The 21494-nt window shown below is 37.0% G+C and overlaps 1 protein-coding gene across 7 annotated transcripts in view; it reads right to left on the bottom strand.

The window, feature by feature from the left end:
• The window catches only part of COL19A1 (collagen type XIX alpha 1 chain), a 174049-nt gene that overhangs the window by 6189 nt on the left and 146366 nt on the right, over positions 1-21494 (bottom strand). For 4 of the 7 annotated variants that reach the window (XM_084203250.1, XM_084203249.1, XM_084203254.1 and 1 more), the window contains 14 exons: positions 20545-20598; positions 18374-18418; positions 17705-17755; positions 17577-17621; positions 16719-16745; positions 16131-16184; positions 13512-13556; positions 11364-11408; positions 11193-11255; positions 9702-9737; positions 9526-9570; positions 6966-7136; positions 5980-6046; positions 3996-4151 (listed from right to left, as the gene is read on the bottom strand). In XM_084203250.1, coding sequence (XP_084059376.1) covers positions 3996-4151; positions 5980-6046; positions 6966-7136; positions 9526-9570; positions 9702-9737; positions 11193-11255; positions 11364-11408; positions 13512-13556; positions 16131-16184; positions 16719-16745; positions 17577-17621; positions 17705-17755; positions 18374-18418; positions 20545-20598 — 904 coding nt within the window. Of the gene's footprint in view, positions 1-2999; positions 3120-3995; positions 4152-5979; positions 6047-6965; positions 7137-9525; positions 9571-9701; positions 9738-11192; positions 11256-11363; positions 11409-13511; positions 13557-16130; positions 16185-16718; positions 16746-17576; positions 17622-17704; positions 17756-18373; positions 18419-20544; positions 20599-21494 lie in introns of those variants that run through there. The other 3 variants (XM_084203253.1, XM_084203255.1, XM_084203252.1) reach the window with 3 other exon arrangements.

The following is a 21494-nucleotide window of genomic DNA, read 5'->3' as shown; positions in this document are numbered from 1 at the left end:
TAAAACAGATTTAATTTATTGTTTTTACTGTAAAGGCACATATAAGATGCTATCTACTTTTCCTGGTAGAATTACAATTTCAGTAACAGGCACCTGCTTAATTCAAAAGGTAACTATTTTAGCAGAACCTTTCACTCAGGTTCTAGAAGTTTTGTTGCGATTTCTGCAACCCTAAAGTTTTGTTTTGACAAACACGTACCCAGCGTGGGCAGTAAGGTAAACACTTGGTAGCAGTATACAGCAAGTTTGTGTTCATACAGATAAGCTTCTGTTCATAGATGAGTAGTAGCAGCTGGAATTCAGCTCTCAGTTTGGTGCTTGCCACAAACATCACGGTCAAAAGTGTCACTGCCGGTACACCCTTGGGTCTATGTGGAAATGACACAAGTTCACGTCCACGAACTCGGAGGTAAAAGGTATTTAAACTGCTCTAGAAGCTATTGCACCCATATAACATAGACCCTCTTCCATCAGCATGGACAATGCAGCACCTGAAACTAACATGTCTAGAGAAATCTGAGGTTCTTTAATACAAATACAAGGCAAAGAGATTACCACCACAGGAAACAATGAGACCCAAGTATCCACTGTTTTTTACTGCGCACATACTCTGTGTGCTTAGAAAGACTGCAAAGCAACAGAGAGGGTGCCAAGATGAAGCCCTCTCATCCAGCCACCAATACATGTTCTGACTTCTGTGTGTTACAGCTCTCTCAGTTGAGATGGAGCAGCTGGGTTTCAAATCAAAGTAAAACAGGTTAACTTTAACCTCCTCAGCAGAGAACATTTTCCAGGAGGTATCTCTTTAAACCAGTGCAGCTGTTTCAGAAGAGTGACTCTGTATAGACAACATCCACTACAATGGGCTCTTGATGTCAGCCAAGGCTTCTACATGCTTCCACCATACAAATTAGTAATTATAATAGGAGATATAAACTTTGCAACAGAGATTACCAGTAAAGATAAGGAGCTTTCACTATTCATAGCATGTTATTTTTATTTTCTGAGCTGAGCTATTTTTTTTGATTCCTTGAGGCTACCACAATTTATGAGGACCTATAAAAAATAATTTCCTCAATTTGACAGAAAGACTGAATTTTAACTAGGATGGAATCTTTTCTCTATTGAAAAAAAAAATCAAGTCATGTTAAAATAAAGGATCTCTGGATTGTTAAATTATCACAAGGTGCATTTCATCTACTGGATGAAATTCCCTTAATATTACAACTTTAAAAATCCAATTAAGTCAATGAAGTTAATTGAGCTAGATCCTCTTATACATGACAAGCTGACTGTTTGCAGATAGATGACATTGATACATCTTGTTTGTAAAGTCTTGAAATAAACTTTCTAATTCTCTAGGAGATATTAACATACCTTAAAATTCATGCAGAGTAAAAACCTCTCTGTTCTCCCTTAAGGAGATGCTGTACATTTTACCATAGTCCTGCCTCAGAGCATCAGCTTGCAGACACAGGTTATTTTTGAAATGAATATATATATATATATATGTATGTCTATAAAAATCTTCCATTTGCCATTTGAATACCAATTATGTGTTTCACAATTTAAGCTGCAATTCTATTTTGCTTGCATGCTATATTTCTAACGAGACCATCCTATAAATTACATCTACCTGAACCACCGGGAAGGTTGTGAAGAACACTGTGAACAACCTTGCTGAAGGCCAGCAGGTAAAAATTCTGGACTTCCTTAGGAGGGAATGAATATCTGCATAAGAGTCTAGCAATTCTTTAAATACACTTTTTGAAAGCCATGTCTCTAAGTCCAAAAGTTAGTATCTCTATTTTTTGCTTCTGGGACTAACTCACTACCTATTAGTTTGCTGTGCAGAAGGAGATTCTGTTGGAATCTGACTAAATAATTCCTGACCGGTTTCCCGGGGAACCAGCACCACACTCAAGGTGTCTGGAGGGACCCTTGTGAATCCACAAATGAAGTTAAACACCTCTCCAGACACACAGTAGCATCTGGCTGGCTGTAGCAGGCTCTGCATGCAGCATCACACACAGGACATATTCACAGAGGTCCTGTTAATTGCTTGCCACAAGCATCTACTTCTTCTCACTGCCTGTGTGGGACAAGTGACTCACTCTGCCACATATTACTGCACACAGCAAATCCCTGGAGTTGGCAGTCTGGGCTACACCCAAGTGAGAAATATAATAAGAAGTGTCTATCAGTCAGTACCAAGTCTGTATTAGGACTTGTGCACACAGCATGCTACCTTAAAGGGCCCAGCCACACATGCACGTAATGTGCTTCACCAAGAAGTCTTGTTTGCTATGTATTTTATGGCTGAAGACAAGCTGGAATATAAAAAGATGCTTTTAAATCTGCTCAGAGATTTGAATTTCTTTTTACTCTTGGCACAAAGCAGTAACATGCACAGGCACAACTGAGGAAGGTGTGAAGGTTGTGTGTAAGTGTGCACCTCTTACAGGACGGTCTCGTACTTGCAGTATAAAATAGAGGCAAGGTAAACTTTTGGTTTTCTTTCCTTGAAAGTGTAATTTTTTTGTATCCTTTTATGTATCAGAGAATTAAAGGCTTCTCACTTAGCTTACCTTTTACTAATCAAAAACAAGTATTGAGCATATTGGTAAAACAAATGGAAATCCTGTGTACAAGGGGCACTATCTTAACTTAAGTAAAAGGTAGGGAAAAGCAGCTTTTTTTTTGTTTTTTTTTTTCTCAAGCATAGCTATCATCTTTTAGTCTTGATGCTCACTAGCTGGAGATGAAACCTAGTGCAACGTTTCTCTTCCCAGAAGTATTCGAGACTATCCGGTACATACACCATCATTGAACAATCTGGCACTGACATTGAAGGTGGCTATTTGCAGTGATCTGAATATTTAGGTAACGATGAAGTCAGTGTTGTAAGATTCTAAGCCTTTTATTGTTTTCCTTGATCCTTTATTCTTGTTCTTCTCATTCTGAGCTCATCACAGTTTTCAAGCTTCTGTCAGTGGTTTGCGCTTATCAATGTTAGTAAGTCCTTATTCTTCTGATAGCTTTAGGATCCACACATCTTCAGCTTTGCTGGCATGTTCTTCATTCCAGTCTGACTTGCTCTGACTCCAGAGCAGACCAAACTAACAAAAGATAATAAAGAACTACCTACAGATAAACTGCAAATTACATGGTACCCGCCCACAAAATATTATTAATCTATAAATTCTTTTTCCTTCTAGTCTGTTCTCATCTTTCTTTTAATCTCTGAAAGGCTGGCTCTACAGTGGAGCACAACTACAATGCACCTGGATCCCTCAGAGCTAATTTTGCAGTAAAAGACATTTTTGCAGCAAAAGTAGGTCACAGAAATGAGTCCTATACTGTCCAAGTGCATTGCAATGCACAAATTACTTTGGGGTATAGTTTGGGGTATAGTTGATGCCTTAAGTTAGTGAAAGACTGATTACTCTGATTTTTTCTTTTATGAAAATAGGTTCCTTCACCATAAGAAAATTAGTTTAGTAATACTTCAGTTTTCACTGCTTCTTAAAGAAGAATATTTTTCTTCCATTTTTCCTGCCCTGTATTTTCTCAGGATCTGAGCTGAGAGCAGTCGGACCAGGAGACAGAAAGATTTTCTTTCTTAAATAAGATGGCCTCTAAATATGAAGCTGAATCTAAATAGCAAGAGTGTTGGCATTGTTTTTCTTCTTCATTCAAATATTTTGTAGAAAACAAAACCTGCTACAGTAGTTCTGTCAGCTTTAGATATCTGTCAATAATTAACTTTATAACTGATTAGAATAAAATGCACTGATTAGGAGTTTTTAATCAGTAAAATCCACACATTTACTATGGGTTAATATTTAGATGTGGCCTGGAAAAACATAAGTACATAAGTTTAAAAGTTAATAATTAGAAAGCTAGATAGGTAGTCCTGGCTTATTTAATAAACATTAGCAAGTGTTTAAGAATTTCAAGATACAACTAAAAGGAATATTTTTTGGAATCCTTACCTTGAATTCCACGTTCTCCTGGCGGCCCTGGCAAACCATCCTTTCCTGGTGGCCCTGGTGATCCATCTTTTCCTGGGGGCCCTGGTTTTCCATGAGCTTGGGAGGCAAGCATTGCAGCTGGCAGCTTCAGCTGGGATACAAATTGACCCATCCTTTCTTCAATAACCAAAGATGCAAGAAAAAGTTGGTAAGAAATCTGCTAGCAAAAATAGGGGAAAAAAACATCCCAAAGTCCCAGCTAAAGTTTCTGCAAGTAGGGTGTGTGACTCTTCTTAATGTCAAGGTATTAAATGCTCCAATAAGCACTGAGACCTTCAGTTCCAGCTCAGATCTCAGATTCATGTCTGAATTTTTACCCTTTGAAATAATCAGAATTAATTTGTATTAAAGTTTCTATTGGTACTCTCTATTACTAACATATTCCAATACTTCAAATGATTTCTGACTCCTCTTCATGGAAGCACTTAAAACACATAAAATAATTAGTACTTAACACACTGATTGAGGGCTACCTTCTGTTTTTGTAACTCATATTAAACTGCAAAGTAGAGATGAAATGCTGTGAACAGTTCTTGGTATGTGCTGGAACCCTGAAAACAGTTGTGAAAAACCTGAAAGCACTTAGCAAAAATTGTTAAATGCAGATATTTCAGAATAGAAATTTTCATGCTGGTGAGATAAAGTGTCCTTGGTAATATTTTAGTATTCCTTTGAGGTAGGTAAAATAGGGACTAACCTTGGCTCTGTCTCATTCACACCAGATTAAAGCCTTAAACATTCCACAGTTCAGTGGGTATTTACAGTGGTGGAGTTTTAAGATTTAAGAAAAAAATTAGAGAAGAGTGGCCATCAAACAAAAAAGAAGAAAGGTGATAGAAAGTAAACAAATTGAAACAATGCCAAAACTAGAAGATCTGTGGGAACAGTAGTGAGATGTAGAAAATGGAATAGCTACAAAGACAAAATTACTTTATTTTCTGTAGGCAGGGCACCTTATAATGCCTTCTTTTTGTGAATAGACTAAATATTTGTTACCATTCTGTCTGAATGAGATAAAGAGGTGACTTCACTCAACAAACTGCTCTTGGAATACATGGTAGGTTGGACTATGAGGGGGAGCACCCTGGTGATAGTACACCAGGTGATAGCCTTGTTATAAAGCTAAAAAAAGACATTTTTAGCTGACAGGTTAAGAAGTCTCAAGCTTTATATAATTTCTTTTATCTCTAAAAAATGGCTTTTGTCCACAAATATTAATGACAGAATAACAAAGCATATTGAGGACATAAGAAATATTTGGAATGGAAGAAAAGCTACTGTTAAGGGGTGTTCAAGAAGAAGCTTATTCCAGAAACCTATCTGAGTCACAGCTTTTCTACCATGACTAAAGGAATGCTGGGGAAAAAAAATATTTCCTTTCCAGAGTAAGGGCTCATGTAAGTAATCTTACATAATACAAAGGCCTTGGCTGAATCTGGTACTCGCCTAAAACTGTTCCAGATGATGGTGGTCTGGCAGGGAGTTCTGGAAGTCAGCAGGGATATTTGCTGAGAAAATTGCACAGCAATTTAGACCTGTGTGACTGAAGGCTGCTGAACCTTATTTAGACAGTCAGCCACTAAGTGGGCAAAATAATTAGGTATATCTGTGGTCTCTGCTTTAGTAACACCTCAATGTCTTAATGGTATGTGGTAGATAAACAGTATCTGCAGGAATCCATGATGCCTATATGTACCTACAATGACACATACTTCTGTTTGCTACTCTGATTTGGAGCAGGCTACCCTTCAGTGCTAATCTTTTACATAAGGAAATACTCTGTTTAACAGATACTCTAAGCTCTCTTTGTTTGAACAGAATCATGTAAAGCAGAAACACAGCTACAGCAACAAGGTACCTGCTAAGTCCAATGTAAGTTAGATGACATGTAAAGAAATTTAGATCAGAATTTCAGATTTAGTTGTAGGAGATTTCCTTTTCTTACCTTCAAATACTTTAAGAACCTCTTGTTTGATATATTTTTTTATTTCTTCAAGTGAAATTGCATCAGCCTGATGAGGAAAAAGAAAGGTGATATGTATCAGAAGGAATATGCGAGGACAATTTATGATGCTACAATAATAAGAAATGCTCAAATTAGCACTACAAATAAAACCTTTCACCAACAGATAAGTGTTTTAATTTATTTGTGGTATTTATTTTACTGCAAATACATTATAATATTGTAAAGACACTAGTGGTATGAAGTGGGAGAAGCACTCCCAGCTACCAAGATGACCAGGATGTGATGAGTATGGAAGTTACCTTGCACAAGACAGTACAGATGACCAGGGACAAAAAATCTGCTTTACTTTTGCATAGCATCTGCCAACTTCTCACCTGCCCTGGGGACTACTTGCTTTGATGCACTGCTGACCAGGACAGAACCATGGCCCCAGTAACTTCACTAGAAAAGTGTTTTAGAGCTTTACCTGACCTGATTGAGGTTAAAAAGAACCCTAACATGGAGGTGTGTGCACCTGTGTGCTCATGCAGAAAAATCATGATATCTATAACTGGCAAGCAGCATTTCATTGTCTTTCTAAATGCTGATTTCTCTTCTATTGAGAATCAATTTTGGCTGCCTCTTTTGCTTTCCCAGTTGCAAAGGCTCAGACTGGAGCTCTTAGTCTTATGGAAAACGTGAAAATTAACAGTAGTGAGTAGCCATATTGATATGCAGGAACTAAAGAAATAAATAATTAAAGTTTATCCATAGCAGATGTTTTAAAGAATAATTAAAATAAAACCCTGTCTGATGATGTGGGTCAATTTTTTTTTTTCACTTTAACTGAAAACTGAAATTATCTGAGAAATCCTTAGTTTTTCTAATACTGTGCTGTTTTTCTTTGAATTTCCACTGCTCAGCCCACATTACCTTCATAACTGTCTGAATTTACAAGCAGCCAAGGAAAACTTATATTTACTTACTGGAAACCCTGGGGGTCCTGGTGAGCCTGGGGGACCTTGATGACCTGGTGATCCTGGATAGCCTCTGTCTCCTGGAGGGCCAACAGGACCCACATCCCCCTTTTCTCCTGATGGGCCAGGCTTCCCTCGTTCACCCTGTGGACCTCTGTCCCCTGGAATACCCTGATCTCCCTGTGTAAAATAAGAGCAGAAAGAAAACACTATTGCACATTGTGGAACAAACCTGAAAAGTCACCTAATAATGCTAAAGAGAAAATTCTTGTCTGTTCAGAAACAGTCTGAGTCATGCAGGGAAGATGATTTTACAGGCTGAACCTTGTCTCTGAAAATACATTCTGTTTTCTTGCACTTTTGATATCAAAATCAATTACAAAAAGAATAGCTTGACTCTGTAGCCCATTTTCAGGACAGAGCTTGAGTACAGAAAGTTTTTAGCCCTTATACAAGGATCTAGAAATGTCAATTATAGCATAAGTATAATTTAGGTGCTCAAATTCACTCAGGCAAAAGACACCAGGATGTTTCCTGTAACTTTCCTTAGAAGCCTACTATTTCATGTCTTCATTTGCACAAAATAGTAGTTAATCTAAGTTATTTCCAGTACCCAAAAATACTAGGAAGAAGCTGGAGAGGGATTTTTAAGAAGGACATTTAGTGACGGGAAAAGGGGGTAATGGCTTCAGACTGAGAGAGAGTCAGTTTAGATGAGATATTAGGAAGAAATTCTTTACTGTGAGGATGGTGAGGCCCTGGAACAAGTTGTTCAGAGAAGCTTTGGATGCTCTAACCCTGGAAATATATTAAGACCAGGTTGGATGGGGCTTAGAGCAACCTGGTCTGATGAAAGACTCATGGCAAGGTGGTTGGAACTTGATGACCTTTAAAGGTGCCTTCCAGCCCAGGCCTTTCTATGGTTCTGTGATATGTAAGTTCTTAGGTTTATAACCCTGCAGAGTAGGTACAGATAGCACTTCTACCAGAGATAAAGAAAAAAAGCAGGTTTCTCTAGAATCATGGTACTATGCCAGCGTGAAGCTGATCCTTTTCTTATAAACAATCCATGTTTTACAGGCTGCCAGTGTGTAGGAGGCAAATTAAATACTACAGCAACTTTTCAAACAAGCATTGTTTAACTGCCTCCAGTGTTTTCTTCATGTTTTGAAAAAGATTCTTGTAAAAATTCATAACCTAGGTCATATATTTCCCCAGATTCCTCTTTAAACTCTCCACCATGAATTGTACAAAATTCAGGACATTTCTGTTTTGTGATCTCTGCCTAAGGTGCTGCTTTATTCAGCCTTTCTCCTTTCTAGCATTCTCCTAGCTCTTGTATTTTATCTTGTACCAAATTCTGTGCAGAAGAAGCTGCTGTTTTTCTTGTGTTTCTACCTGCTCTACTCCAGCAGGTTCACCATCTGTGATCAAGGTCTGGAGATAGCAGCAGAAAACAAGCAAGCCACTAGCACTTGTGTCTGTTGAAATCACTAGAAAATGGGTTGGTATAAAACATGTTTTCAATCTAGTTTGTCACTCAGTTTATAAAGTAGTAATAACAGCGGTGTTTACTCACTCAAAGGATATATAAAACCATTTCAGCCCAGGTGGCTTATTCCTTCTTAAAATGGATTCTATGAGGACATTCTTATATCAAACCAGAAAACCCCAAAAATTTTATTCTGTCTTTCCAATTTGGAAGCTTCTCTTTTCTGTAACTACAATAGCTGGTCTCAAACTGAAGGAGCATGCTGTACAGCAGTAATAATAGCAATGACTGCCAGAAAACCTTATTTTCTGTAATCCTTGCAATCTCTATCACAGATGCAGGCCTGTGTCCTTAAAGGCAAAACCAGAACATTGCAAACAGTTAATTTTTTAAGGGATAATTGTAATAATTGTTAAACCCTTATGTCTCCACAGTGACATAAAGCAGCATTTCCTTTTCCATTAAACAGGGAGATGCTTCACTGAGTCATCAAATAAATGTGACAGCCACATGATTAGGACATCAGGACTTTGGGAATGTTATAAGACTGTCTTTCATACATATATATGTACATACATATATAGACTCATCTCTCACCTCCCATAATCATTCCTGCCCACCATGACCTTGTTACCATGAACAAACTGTCTGAAGAGTTTGGGAAGCAGTCAGGTATTGCACTGGCATTCCTGCTGCCTAAGTGTGACAAGCTTGTTTTACATAAAACATGATTTGTGTTTGTGACATGGAAAGGAAGACAGCAGGGCAAGTTCATGGCTTTGAAAAGTCTGACAACAGCACAACTGGATTATCTGCTTTCCATTTTCAGCCTATTGATCAATTTACACTGTCCAGGCCAACTGTGTAAGAAAGTCTATAAAATTTGTTTTTACTCTAAATGCAGAAGTCAAATCAACTCTAATTCCTTGAAGTGCTGTCTAGGACTAAACCTCTTGGATGCCTAGGGTGCTGAAGTTCACAGAGAATTAATTTCTTGATGTTGCCTGTAAGACAGGTGCTGATGAGGTGTTTATATGCTCAGTAAAAAGAGAAAAAGTTATCGTAATAGGGTCTTACACGTTCTCCTTTGGGTCCTCTGTCTCCTGGTCTCCCCACAGCACCCTGGAAAATGGTTTATGAAAAAAGATAAATTTATCAGTTACAGGCTTTGTTGTGTAATGGAAAGCAACTGCCTAGGATTGACAGCTGTGGTTTCTGTGAGGAACAAAATACACAAAAGCATGTTTTCTTACCGGAGGACCTGGCAATCCATCTTTTCCATTGATTCCCTAAGAAAAAAAAATGAATGTTTTTAAAGCATAAAGGGTAAAGATCAGTGTTTAGTGCCATATCAGTGAATGTCCTGAAGCTGCAGAAGCAGCAGTTTGTGTGGTTATAATATAGAAATACAAAGAGCATCCAGATGTGCACCAAATCTAATGATCAGCCAACTTTAAATGATAAATTATAGGGAAATTGTGAAAATTTGGAATATTTGTATATGCACAGGCACTTTTTCAGCAGCAGCTAGTCATAATACAACCCCAGGAGAGAGTTCTTTTATTCTAGATATTAGCCTTGGTGCTGAATTACCCTTCTGCTCCTACAGAGATTATGCCTTACTATTACAAATCCAGATCCATTCTTTGGCTGTTAGGACTTGCAGCGAGGCACAGTTTTGGTCTCATGGCTTAAAGCCATTTCCTCTCCCAAAGAAGGTGGTTGCATTCATAGCAACTGTTGGAAACTGTTCCAGGCCCACATTATCCTCCAGACTGGAATGTGGCATGATCTGAGAGTCCTAGATGGTACGGGCCAAAATAATGTCAGAGAGTATATTAACAATTGTACAATGCCAGATAATTGCAAGATAAATGATCTGGCAGTGTTTAATTTAGCAGGATATTTATGGATCTGCACATGTAGCAAACCCACAGCAGTGAGTGAGAAAGGATGACTTGTATGAACAGACACAGCAGGAATATTTCTTTCTCCTCATATACTGCAAAGTGGAGTTTTGCCCAGATTAGGCACCTTGGGCTAATTTGCTGCTGTAGCTACAGAAACTGTGTCTTCCTTCAAGGCAGAAGTGTGATGTGGAGATGTGCTGACAAGCTGCAAAGGTCTGCTGCTCATGCTCATCCCCAAAACACCAAGGTTCAGGGCAGATAATGAGCCCTGCACTACCCTTGCTGAACCCCTTCCAGACTATAAACTAGGATTTTAAAACTAGCTCAGACAGTGCTGGCTACACTCTTATCACACTTTTATTACAGAAAGGGAGCAGATTAGACATCTCCTAAGTGAACAGTACATGTCTCAGCTGCAGTGCTGCATCACCTGTATACAGAAGAGTCCCAAAGTTTATTCAGTCATGAAGCACACACTTCTCTATCTAAACTGAAACTGAGAGCCTGTTCTGTCAGCCCACCCTTTACTGACTGTGCTGAGTGTCTGGGTTCACATTCTCCCCCTGGAAAAGTACTAGAGGAAACTTTATGTCAACAAGAACCAAACGATGTTCATAAGACCTTTAAAGGCACCATCTCAGTGACATTAACTATTAAAACACCACAATACCAGGAGTTCTTTTTTGCTTGGTTAATACTGAGCAGTGTAGCTCTGTGTGTTCTTCACATTACCTGCTCTAACACAAAGCAAGATGCAATGTCCTTTCTTTTGTAACTTCTGATAAATTAAATCCCAACTTTTTGCTAATATATACTAAATATAAAATTGCTTACTGGTTTTCCTTGTGGCCCTTCTGGACCAGGGAAGCCTATATCTCCTATAGGTCCTCTTTCACCCTAAGAAAGAAGAAAACACACATATAAATCTGCATGAAAAATCTTGCACTAGGTGTCTGAAATATTTGTTCATTATTGTAAGAATCCAGAACTCAAATCTGTACTTACAGGTTCTCCTGGCAAGCCTGGGGCCCCAGGAGATCCCGGCTTTCCCTGCAAAAAGAGAATATTACAGATTCATATTAGGAAGCCAAATGAAATTTTCCTCTATATCAAAAATAAGAGAGTATATATATTTACGGGAAAAATATTCATGGTATTGCTCATTAATGCTTTAAGAAAGGAAAAAGAAATATTTTACCAGATTTCATATTTGATGAACAGGCTCTTGTGTTAAATGTTACTTAGTCGCTTGGTTTTGATAACCCTTCTTGAATACTGAGATGCTTTTATGAAATTTTTTTTACATGATTTCCATCTTGATAAGTTATAGTCAGATCAAAGTTTTTCAGTGTGCATGTAAAATTGAGGTTTTTTTTCCTTCAGGCTATTTCTAGTGCTTTTTTTTTTTTTTTTGTATATGGCTTTACTACTCAACCTATTGCAAACCTCACTTAACCTTTTGCAAATTTTCTTCATGATCTTTTTTGGTCAGTTTTATTGTCATTTTATGTCCACTCTGCCAGAATTTACAATCCTCTCTTATGGCATCATTTAAATACTGATTTTAAATGTCTCTTTTTTTGTAGGATGCCCTTCTTTTAACAACTCAGACGTACATTTCCTGAAAGTATCCTTAGAGCAGATCCTCAGGTGACTTGTACAAGTGAGAGACCAAACCCATCAGCACCAGGGACAACTCTGGGAACAGCAGCACTGAGGGTTTGTGCTGAAATAGGCATTGGTGGCATTGCTTGCAGGACCTCAGTCCAAGCTTCCCTGACCATCTCAGCAATTTCAGCAAAACACCAAAGTGAAAAGAAGAGGTTTACATTCCCACATGGGAAAAAGGGCCCTATTCAATCTAGGGAATGATGATAGGTACAGAAGACAAATTCTGTTCAGCAAGATATGTGGATATGTCTCAAACTCCTCCTAGACTACTGAAAAAAAATTGTCTCACATATCTACTATTTTGTTGATTAAAACTCTTAGCATAATTGTGAAAAAAACCAATTTATTTCAGGGGGAAGTATTTTATTTCACTGGATTTTATTAGAACTAAATGTAGTCATCAGAATGCAACTCCATCAGTGAAGAAGGGGCCTCATTAAATATTTCTTATCCATTTTGAATAGAGAACATCCGATAACTTGGGACATATCCAGTGGGAAATTCATAGGAAATGCACAACTGTGCAGTTTCATTACTAATAGTGAAAAGTCTGTTTCAGAACAACAAACTTTGAAATTCTTACATCTGCTACAAAACTCAGAGAAATACTTTTCCCCTTAAATGTGCAATTCTTTTAGGAAAACTCAATGAAATTAGGCTATTTAAGATGATGTTTTCTCTTGGAACTCACAGTAAATAGGCTAAATCAGTGGCTAATGGAAATGGTAGTGCGCAGACACATACTTCTCTTTATTTCATTAAACACATATTTATGATTTAAACAGTTCCTGAATGTATTGGTAGCTGCCAAAATTTAATAATAAATCTATTTGCATATAAATAACTCCATATTGCCTTCTGAAATATGGATAAACTTTTTTATTAAACTGTGAATGAAATCTAATATCTTCATTTCCTTTAGGAACACAAATGAATAATTACAATTTCAATTTATGATTAGTTACTTTTATTTTCACCTACAACAAAGTTCCTCTATGACTTTCAGAAACTCCTCTGAATATCATATGTAAATAGCTGACAAAGCATTCCCCTAGAGCAAATGTTTGATCCACTTGATATGCAGATCCTTGTGGGTTGCAATAAATAATGTTCATGATTTTTCTTTGTGATAGAAAGATGCCCAGAAATTTGTGCATGCCCAGGAACACAAAAAATGTCTTTATCTATATTAAACAGAGGCAATGAGAAGAATCTCACATTTCTTAACTAAACATATGCAGCTTTGAATTCCAGCTTTATCATGTATTCACCTCACTCACTCTGTCATTTTAATAATAATATGAACCCTTGCTGCTATTAAAACTCTAATTTCTTTAGGGAAAACCCATAATCTTCATACATACATATAAAGCAAAAGCTAAGCACTGGTGTTCCACATTGACTGAGATTAGAGCTCAGCAGCTTGCTTGACCTGTTTTTTCAGCTTCTAAAACCAGAATTTTCTTTAAAGAATATACATACCGGTGTCCCTGACACTCCTGGTGCTCCAGCTGGTCCACGGTCACCCTAAAGAAAAGATAAATCTATGTTTAAACTACAACAATCAAACCAGAAGTTTCTTGCTGGATTCCTGTTAAAACCCAAGGAAGTGAACTGAAAATGAGAACAAGAGCCATGCTAAATGCTAATATTTATCTTTGTCACTGGCTCATTATACAGACTTGAGCAAGTAATCAAAATCCTTTGTTTAGGTTCTCTCATATCATGTTTCCCTTTGTTTCTGCGTGAGACCTCCTTTGAAAAGGGATGGAGAGTCCCTGACTTATCTGGAGCTCTCCAAATAATTATAATTTGTGGTCATGGCAATGACCATCATTTACACAGGGTAATTTACTTTCCTATCAACATACCCATATTTAAGATGTACCTTTCAAAGAAGTTTTTGTTCTCCTGTTGCCCAGTTATCCATTGACTACAAGCCAACCTCCTCTGCTTGTGCCATGGCCCTTTCAGGGTAAGGGCTCTCCTTACAGCACACAGCCACCTTCATCTATGCTTTAAGTGCTAGGACAGTGTTGTTTTTTTGGCTGGAACTGATGAGCCACAGGGATAAATTCATCTTTCTTGACAGGACTGCAATCCAAAGCAGACAGACAGAACTCAAGTGGTAAAACTCTACCCAGAGGTATTTACCCATTGCTGATGTGTTCGTCTGCAACACCGTGCTCTGTTACTGTAATGTTGGTTACAAACGTGAAAAAATCAGTCTCCTCTTCTCTGAATTCATGTCAGAAAACCCCTGGCACTGTTGAAGCCATACTAACAGGACAGTATTGTTCTGAGATGGGTTTATGGTACCTGGAGCAGGTAAGGCTCCTTTACTAAGGCTCTGTAAGCATAGCTACAGCCACGTTGTGTTCTGCACAAGAGCCCCACCAAGTTTGGGGATTTCTGGTTTTTATTCTTATAAGTAGTGGTGGTTTATCTCATCCTCATCATTTTGTTCAGGTGCACAATGATATTGCTGTTGATTAGGAGCACTTAACTCCCTTACACCCAGTGTAGCAGATGACAAGTTACATGCCAGCCCTGGTGTTGGGAGGAAGCAGCTTCCAGGACACAGCTCAGCCTGCCCTGCTCTGGAGGCTGGCAGCAGGCACCCAGTGAGGAGCCCAACAAGCACCTCTGGAACGGCAGGTGGGGAGCACTGAGTGCCTGCAGCAGGCAGGACACGCTGGCTGGAGCCCTGCACTCTGCCCCAGGGGTAATTCCACACCCAGAACTTGTGGTGTTTTCCCTATATGCTGGCTATGATAGTGAAACTAGAAATGCCTAACACTTCCCTTGCAAGACTTTTTTTTCTTTTCAGGGTTATTCTGGTCCTGTCAGCAGCCTGGCTTGCAGCACAACTGCACCAGCCACTGTCAGCACAGCTGAGGGAGAGGACATTTCATCCAGAGGACATGAGCAGTTCATGAAATGATCATGAAATCACAGCCAATGTTGTCTGTAGAAGTTGACATTCTGCTACACAGAGGAGCATCATGGCTCTAAATTAAAACCCAGCATGCACTGTACTTTGGGATTATCAGGCTCTGGGATTCTGTTCACTTTTTTGCACCACAAACATGAAATTCTGACCAAATTTAGTTAAGGAAACGATATTTCTACTTTGGAAGAGGGCCAAACACTCACTCAGCTGGTTTATATGATCTGATTCATTGCTTATTCTTTTTATTTAGTTCCTGTCCCCACTTTGTCTCAGTTAGACCTGTAATGTCTCCCTGTGTTTGTTCATTTTGAAATCAGACTAGTCTTTAATTGCTTGTAAGTTGTAGAATTCCGGAGCAAGAACTATCTCATGTAATTTAAGCATCTAGTAGAGATACCTACCTTAGATCTTGTCACTGACTGAACAAGCAGGAGGAATGCACAGTGATATTGAGAGGGAAACTTTTAATTTACATTTCTTTGTGATGAAAAATAAGTTTCAGTAAAGTACTTTTGCATGAAGTCATTTAATAGTATAATTCAAAATGCTGAAAAATAAACATTTCATTTGCAAAAAAATTTTACTCTTTTTTCTTCCTAAATTAGAAGATTTGGGGAAAATCAAAATGGTTTTGCTGACATAAAACATATTTACAGATTATTTTTATTTCTCCACTAAATGTTTTGTACTTTGCTATATTTAGAAATGAGTACTTTTTTATCTTGACTTTTTTTAGCCTTTTATAAAAAGCTTTTCTTTAAATTTGTAATCAGCCATCACAATTAGAAAGCAAAAGGCTGAGAACAAGAGAAACTGACTGTAAACATAAGATGACATTCAAGAGGGAGCAAGAACCATACATAGGAAAATATTAAATATATTACTATCAATTATAGTAGTATTCTACCAAGAATATTACAAGGTCTCCTACACACAACTTTCCATTTGCAGAAAACGAAATTTTATGTTTGGTATGTTATTTACACCCACACTAAAGAAAAAAAGGAAGATATAAATAAGTTTGCAAAGATTTTTTCATAGAAACATTAACTTACACATGAAAAATAAACTAAACAAGGCTTCAGAAAACATTTAGCTGTTCAGATAGTGGCCACTAAAAAATTATGTCTTCTTTTTAAGAGTCTTACCTTTTCCCCTGGGAGTCCTTCCAGTCCTGGTAATCCCATTGGTCCTGGGTCTCCCTGGTTTTAATTTTTTTTTAATTAAAAGATGGCATACATTAGAATTTCTTTACTCAACATGGGAAATGTTGAAGAGCAAGCAACAGCAGATTATTTAACATGAGATTACTATAACAGCTAACCAGTTGTTAGGTAAACAGATTTTGTTATACCTCGTTTTACTGATTAACAAATTAAGCTTTTCCCAGAGGCTCTGTGTGAGTATTTGGCTCAATGATTTAATTTTGATGAAAGGTGTAATACAGAATTACAGAACTAGGTGCTGGTACAGAAAGATGTACAGAAAGATTGGTACAGAAAGATTATGGTGAAACAAAAAAAAGAGGCTTTGTGAATTTTTTTGAGAACAGATTATTAAATTGTTTTAGAAATCTGCCTTAAAACTCCGTGTTTTGCTGTCATTCCTGGGAGGTTTGGGTTTGGGTTTCTTATTGTCCTTCAGGAGGACAAACTACTTGGGGATTCTCTATCAAAACCAAAAAATACATACATACATACATACATACATACATACATACATACATACATACATACCACTGTTCCAGGATCCCCTTTTGGACCCTGCAAAAAAAACCAAAAAACCAAACCACATTTAAAGTACAGTTACATCATAAGATGGATTTTTTTAATGACTGCATTATGAGTATACTTTGCTAATGCAGTGCCTTTAGAATCATTATTCATTCCAGTCCCAGCTGAATAATTTAGTATAAAATCTTAGTAATATTTTGGGTTTTGTTTTGCTGTTCCAGAATACAGAGAAAGACAGCTCTGTTGCTTGGTGCCAGCCCATAACTGTGGTTACCAAAGAGACAATCATCTCAAAACAGAACTTGGTGCTAAAAAGGAGGAGAATGTAAATAAGTGCACAGCATCTTTGGTTCCATGGAACCAAAGCAACACTGTCCAGCTGCAAGGTACTGCATGCAGTGTGAAAGACACCAGCCCTCTATTACTTCCACAATCTAATTCTTGGTTTTACACATTTTCCTGCACTGCAGCTACCTGTAGTGAATCAGTGAGACAACTCAGATCAGAATTCCTGAGCTTCTCATTTCTGGCACCAAATTTCATTACCAAACTATGCCTCCATGAACTATAAATAAAAAATTACACATTTTTAGTATAAGAATGCATTCACTAGGGAGTCCAATACCAAATTATGTACCATTTTGTCTTTACTTGCTAAGATGAAATGATTTAATCAAAATAAACCACTCTCCAAAATGGGCTAAAATGCTTGGCAAACATAAAATCACAGTATGTATGCTATATACCAATCATATCCTTATTATTGAAATCTTTCACAGATAAAATCCAATTCCATGCAACTAACCCTCCTCTGTTTCCATGTCATTAGCTGCTAGAAAAGAGATTTCTGGCAGCCCTTACCGGAGGTCCTGGTGGACCTGGATAACTCGCGACACTCACTCCTCCCTGTAACAGCAAGTTTAAAAGTTGAGTTGGGCTAAAATTGGGTGGGGATTGAAAAAAAAGCAATTAACATTAAAGAGAAATACCTGCAGTTTATATAAGCTGCTCATTCCATTTCTTTCATTGTAAGGCATACCCTTTAAAGCATAAAAACCAAGTGAGTGTCACTTAAGAATTATAAAGGCAGAACTATTGCCCTGTTCAAGTCCTGTAGTTCAGCAAAGCTGTGGTATCCCTTTTGTTCTCAATCTGCCAAAGATTCCACATTCCAGAAGAACATGAGATACACACCAACACAGCTTGGGGCACTTTTTTTAAAATTATAAACCAAGGAACCTGTAAATCAGTGTGCATCATATTTTGATTTTTATTATTATAATTCTCCAGAATAAATATCGTGTTAGGTACTATTCCACCTAATTTAGAGTCCAGTGAGCTCCAAAGACTTTCCCTAGGTTGCCTGGTTTCTCTGATCTCAGGTCTCCAAGCTGTCAATTTTACTCTAATAATATTGGATATCAAGGTTAACTAATTTGAGCAGATTTCTTAGACGGTTTTAGTGATCTGAACTTACTCAGTGATAAATTGCAAGAAAAAAAAATGGGGTACAGAAACGTTTTGAAAAAAGACACTGTTACCTTCCTGCAATATTAATTTTTATTAGACCAACACTCAGTTCTTTATATTACATTACATTTTACCCACCAGCATATTGTTCCTAATATAAATTCAAGATATAAAAAAAAATATCTCACCGGAGGCCCAGGTGGTCCAGGTTTCCCAGGAGAACCTTCACTACCCTAGTACAGCAAGAGATTGATGTAACTCATTTACTGTAACTAGCCACATCTATTCCACACTCAAGCTATGATGACCACAATGACAATAAACAAGAGATACAGTCAATAAAAGCAGGTAACATCAAGAATAAATTCTCCTGCAATGTTCATGCTTTAGCTTTAGGGAAGGCATGAATCATTACTTTTTACTAGTTTTTTAGGTAGTTACTTGCTGCTTTATGTGTAGTAACTTCCTTATGGCAAAATAACAGTGGTAACCTGGGTTGGGAATTATTTCATATGTACCAGGAGGGAGAGGAAGGAAAAAAAAAAAGAGCTGTTAATATGAATTTCTAAGCAACTGGCAGATAAAAGTTAACAGGAATTTTATGCTTTGTATATTATTTTGCAAAAGCCAGTCCTCAGTTGATCATTCATATGTAAATAAAGAAGAGCTATGGTTTCAGAAATTGTTTACTTAGAAACTTATTGAATATAAATTAAGACTTTTTTTTAAAGAATCTTCCTTATTAAGAGATACATGGAATATTTTTTTGGTTTTTACTGTAAAATATTCATCTGTTGTTATCTGTATCTCTGGCCTGTTCTGCTATTGTGTACTGAATTGCCTATATTATATAGAGCATAGCTGCTGAGATATTTCCCCAGCAGAATCATGGGGTCTGTGGATAGTAGAGAGCTGCAAAGGTTTCAACATAAAATTTCCCAAACAATCTTTTCAAAAATCTCATTACTACAATTCAGATAAATACACTGTGTTAATTTGAAACAAGTCTGTCAGAATTTTTCACTGGCTTTGTTGGACCTTATTTAATGTATGTCAATGATACCCTTAAGTTACAAATTTAAAATTACTGAGGTGGCAAAAATCAAACTAAGTGCTTAATGCCAATAATTAGCTCAGCAGAAAAACATGATTCTTACTAAACATTTATACTAGGATAATTTCCAAATGGCCCTGTTAATTGTTAGAAATTGTCAGCCTCCCAAGAGTGGTTTGAAGAACTTCATGGGGAATTAAAATCCTATTATTTTAGAAAGCACATTATGTGATCAATTCTCAAGTGTGTCCCAGATGAAGGACAGAGGAGAAATTTACTGGGGCTTTATTTCAGTTTACTTCATTACTCTTCAGCCATCTGACTTTTTTCACTTTTAGAATGATGAGACATGAGTTGTAGAGCAAGGGCTTCTCATTCCCACCAGTCTGTGAGCTGTGAACAAGGAACTATCAAAGAATTGCATTTTGCATTCAGTTAGATAAAAAGGACAGAAGTGGGGTAAATTTTTGTTACCATGATCTGCAAGGAGACAACTCTCATTCAAATTTTATACTGAAATAATTTCAGAGCTTTACAAAACAGTTTTCTTTCTTAGTCACACCAAAGTTTTGCAGGGAATTAGAATCCCACATGTGGATGTGGCAGTGCTATGCCTGGAAAGTTCCAGAGCACTGCTGAAAGAAAAACTGTATTCATAGACAAAATGTAGAACCTGTCCCAGAAAGTATTTTGCAGCAAAGTTTGTCTCTGCTGTATTGCTCTGATCTGAAATACCCAAGAAATGAATTTGACCTCATAATTTCAAGTTCCTGATAAAAGAACATATAAAATTTTGAAAGGAGCCATTCTTTATATATATATATATATATATATATATATATACACACACACACACATATATATATACATATATATATATATACACAAGGGTGTAAATTAAGCATAAAAGAAAGCTTATGCATTTTTTTAGAATAACTAACACCCAATAACTTTCAGTGGTTGCACAACCATTTTGTATATAATGCTGGTTAAAGAATGAGAAGCACAACAAGAAGTCACTAGTCATATTCTATGTCAGAAACATATTTTCACTTTCCTAAACCTTATATTGTGTTATGCCTAAAGAAAATTCTCTGCAACTTAAATATACCACAAGGACTGCACTTCAAAACATAAGCTCACATGCACAGCACTGCTTAGGGAAAGTACTCATAGTGAAACACAAATAAAAATTTGAAATGTGTGCCACATCCTTGTTACATTCTTGCACTTGTTTAAAAGAACCCCAAATATGGGATTGCAAAACCTTCACAGACATGTACCAAGATTAAAAAGAAGGAATACCTTTTCTCCTTTTGCTCCAGCTGGACCAGGATGTCCAGGTCTTCCTGGGACTCCCTGCACAACACAGAATTGTTTGTGTAAGTTAGGAAAAAATGACACACAATGTTTTTGCAGTGCCACTAAGTTTTTAAACCACACTTTTTGGAGGTAGTTTAAACCTAATTGTAACTTCTCCTTGAGGTTTAAATATTTCTCTTTTCTTTGATACAGCAGCTGTGTCCTCCTGATAAGTCCTTTGAAGGGTGAAACTCAAGTTCACCATTGCATTTTCACCTTGGCAAACTAAATGTGGTGACCCTAACTGGCACATCTTGATCCAGCTGAGAATCACATTTTACTGCTAAATGCCAATTTATGTATTCCACATTAAACTTCTTAAATGCGCTACAATTTTTGAAAGAAGTGTTAGTTTTGTCATGAAACCAAGGAACAAATAATGATCATACAAACTAATGTAATTCCCATATGTAGAAAAGAATATTTGAAAACATTTCAAAGAGGACCTCTTCCAGTAAAACCAAGAATATTTATGATATATTTCAGTATCTTTAAATATTGTCAGCTTTTTCTCATTCTTTGGTTTTGAATTGTGAGACCAAGTAATTACTTTGTTTTTGCGCTAAGTTTTTTTTTCAGAATGACTAGCTGGAATTATTTTTAGATTTTATTACTAACATGACCCTAACTTGGGTAAAAATACACATTTCACAGTGAATTTGCACATCATAAATCATGTAACCTCACAGATTCTCTAGTAATGTCAAAACTTCAAATCTATTTAAGTTCCATAAACTTTGAGTCCAGACAATTATGGTATTTTCAGTAACATCAACAGCAATATAGTTTACTTCACTAGAGGCAGAATGGGTAAGATTTTATTATTACCCTCCTAAAAGATAAAAGAAAGGACTAGATCTAGGCAGTTCTAGCAAGCCCTACAGAAATAAATT

This window comes from Fringilla coelebs, assembly GCF_963513975.1.
Source record: "Fringilla coelebs genome assembly, chromosome: 3".
In the NCBI taxonomy this organism is placed as follows: Eukaryota; Metazoa; Chordata; class Aves; order Passeriformes; family Fringillidae; genus Fringilla; species Fringilla coelebs.
The sequence above is the reverse complement of the archived record's forward strand: the minus strand, read 5'-3'. Positions and strand labels throughout refer to the sequence as shown.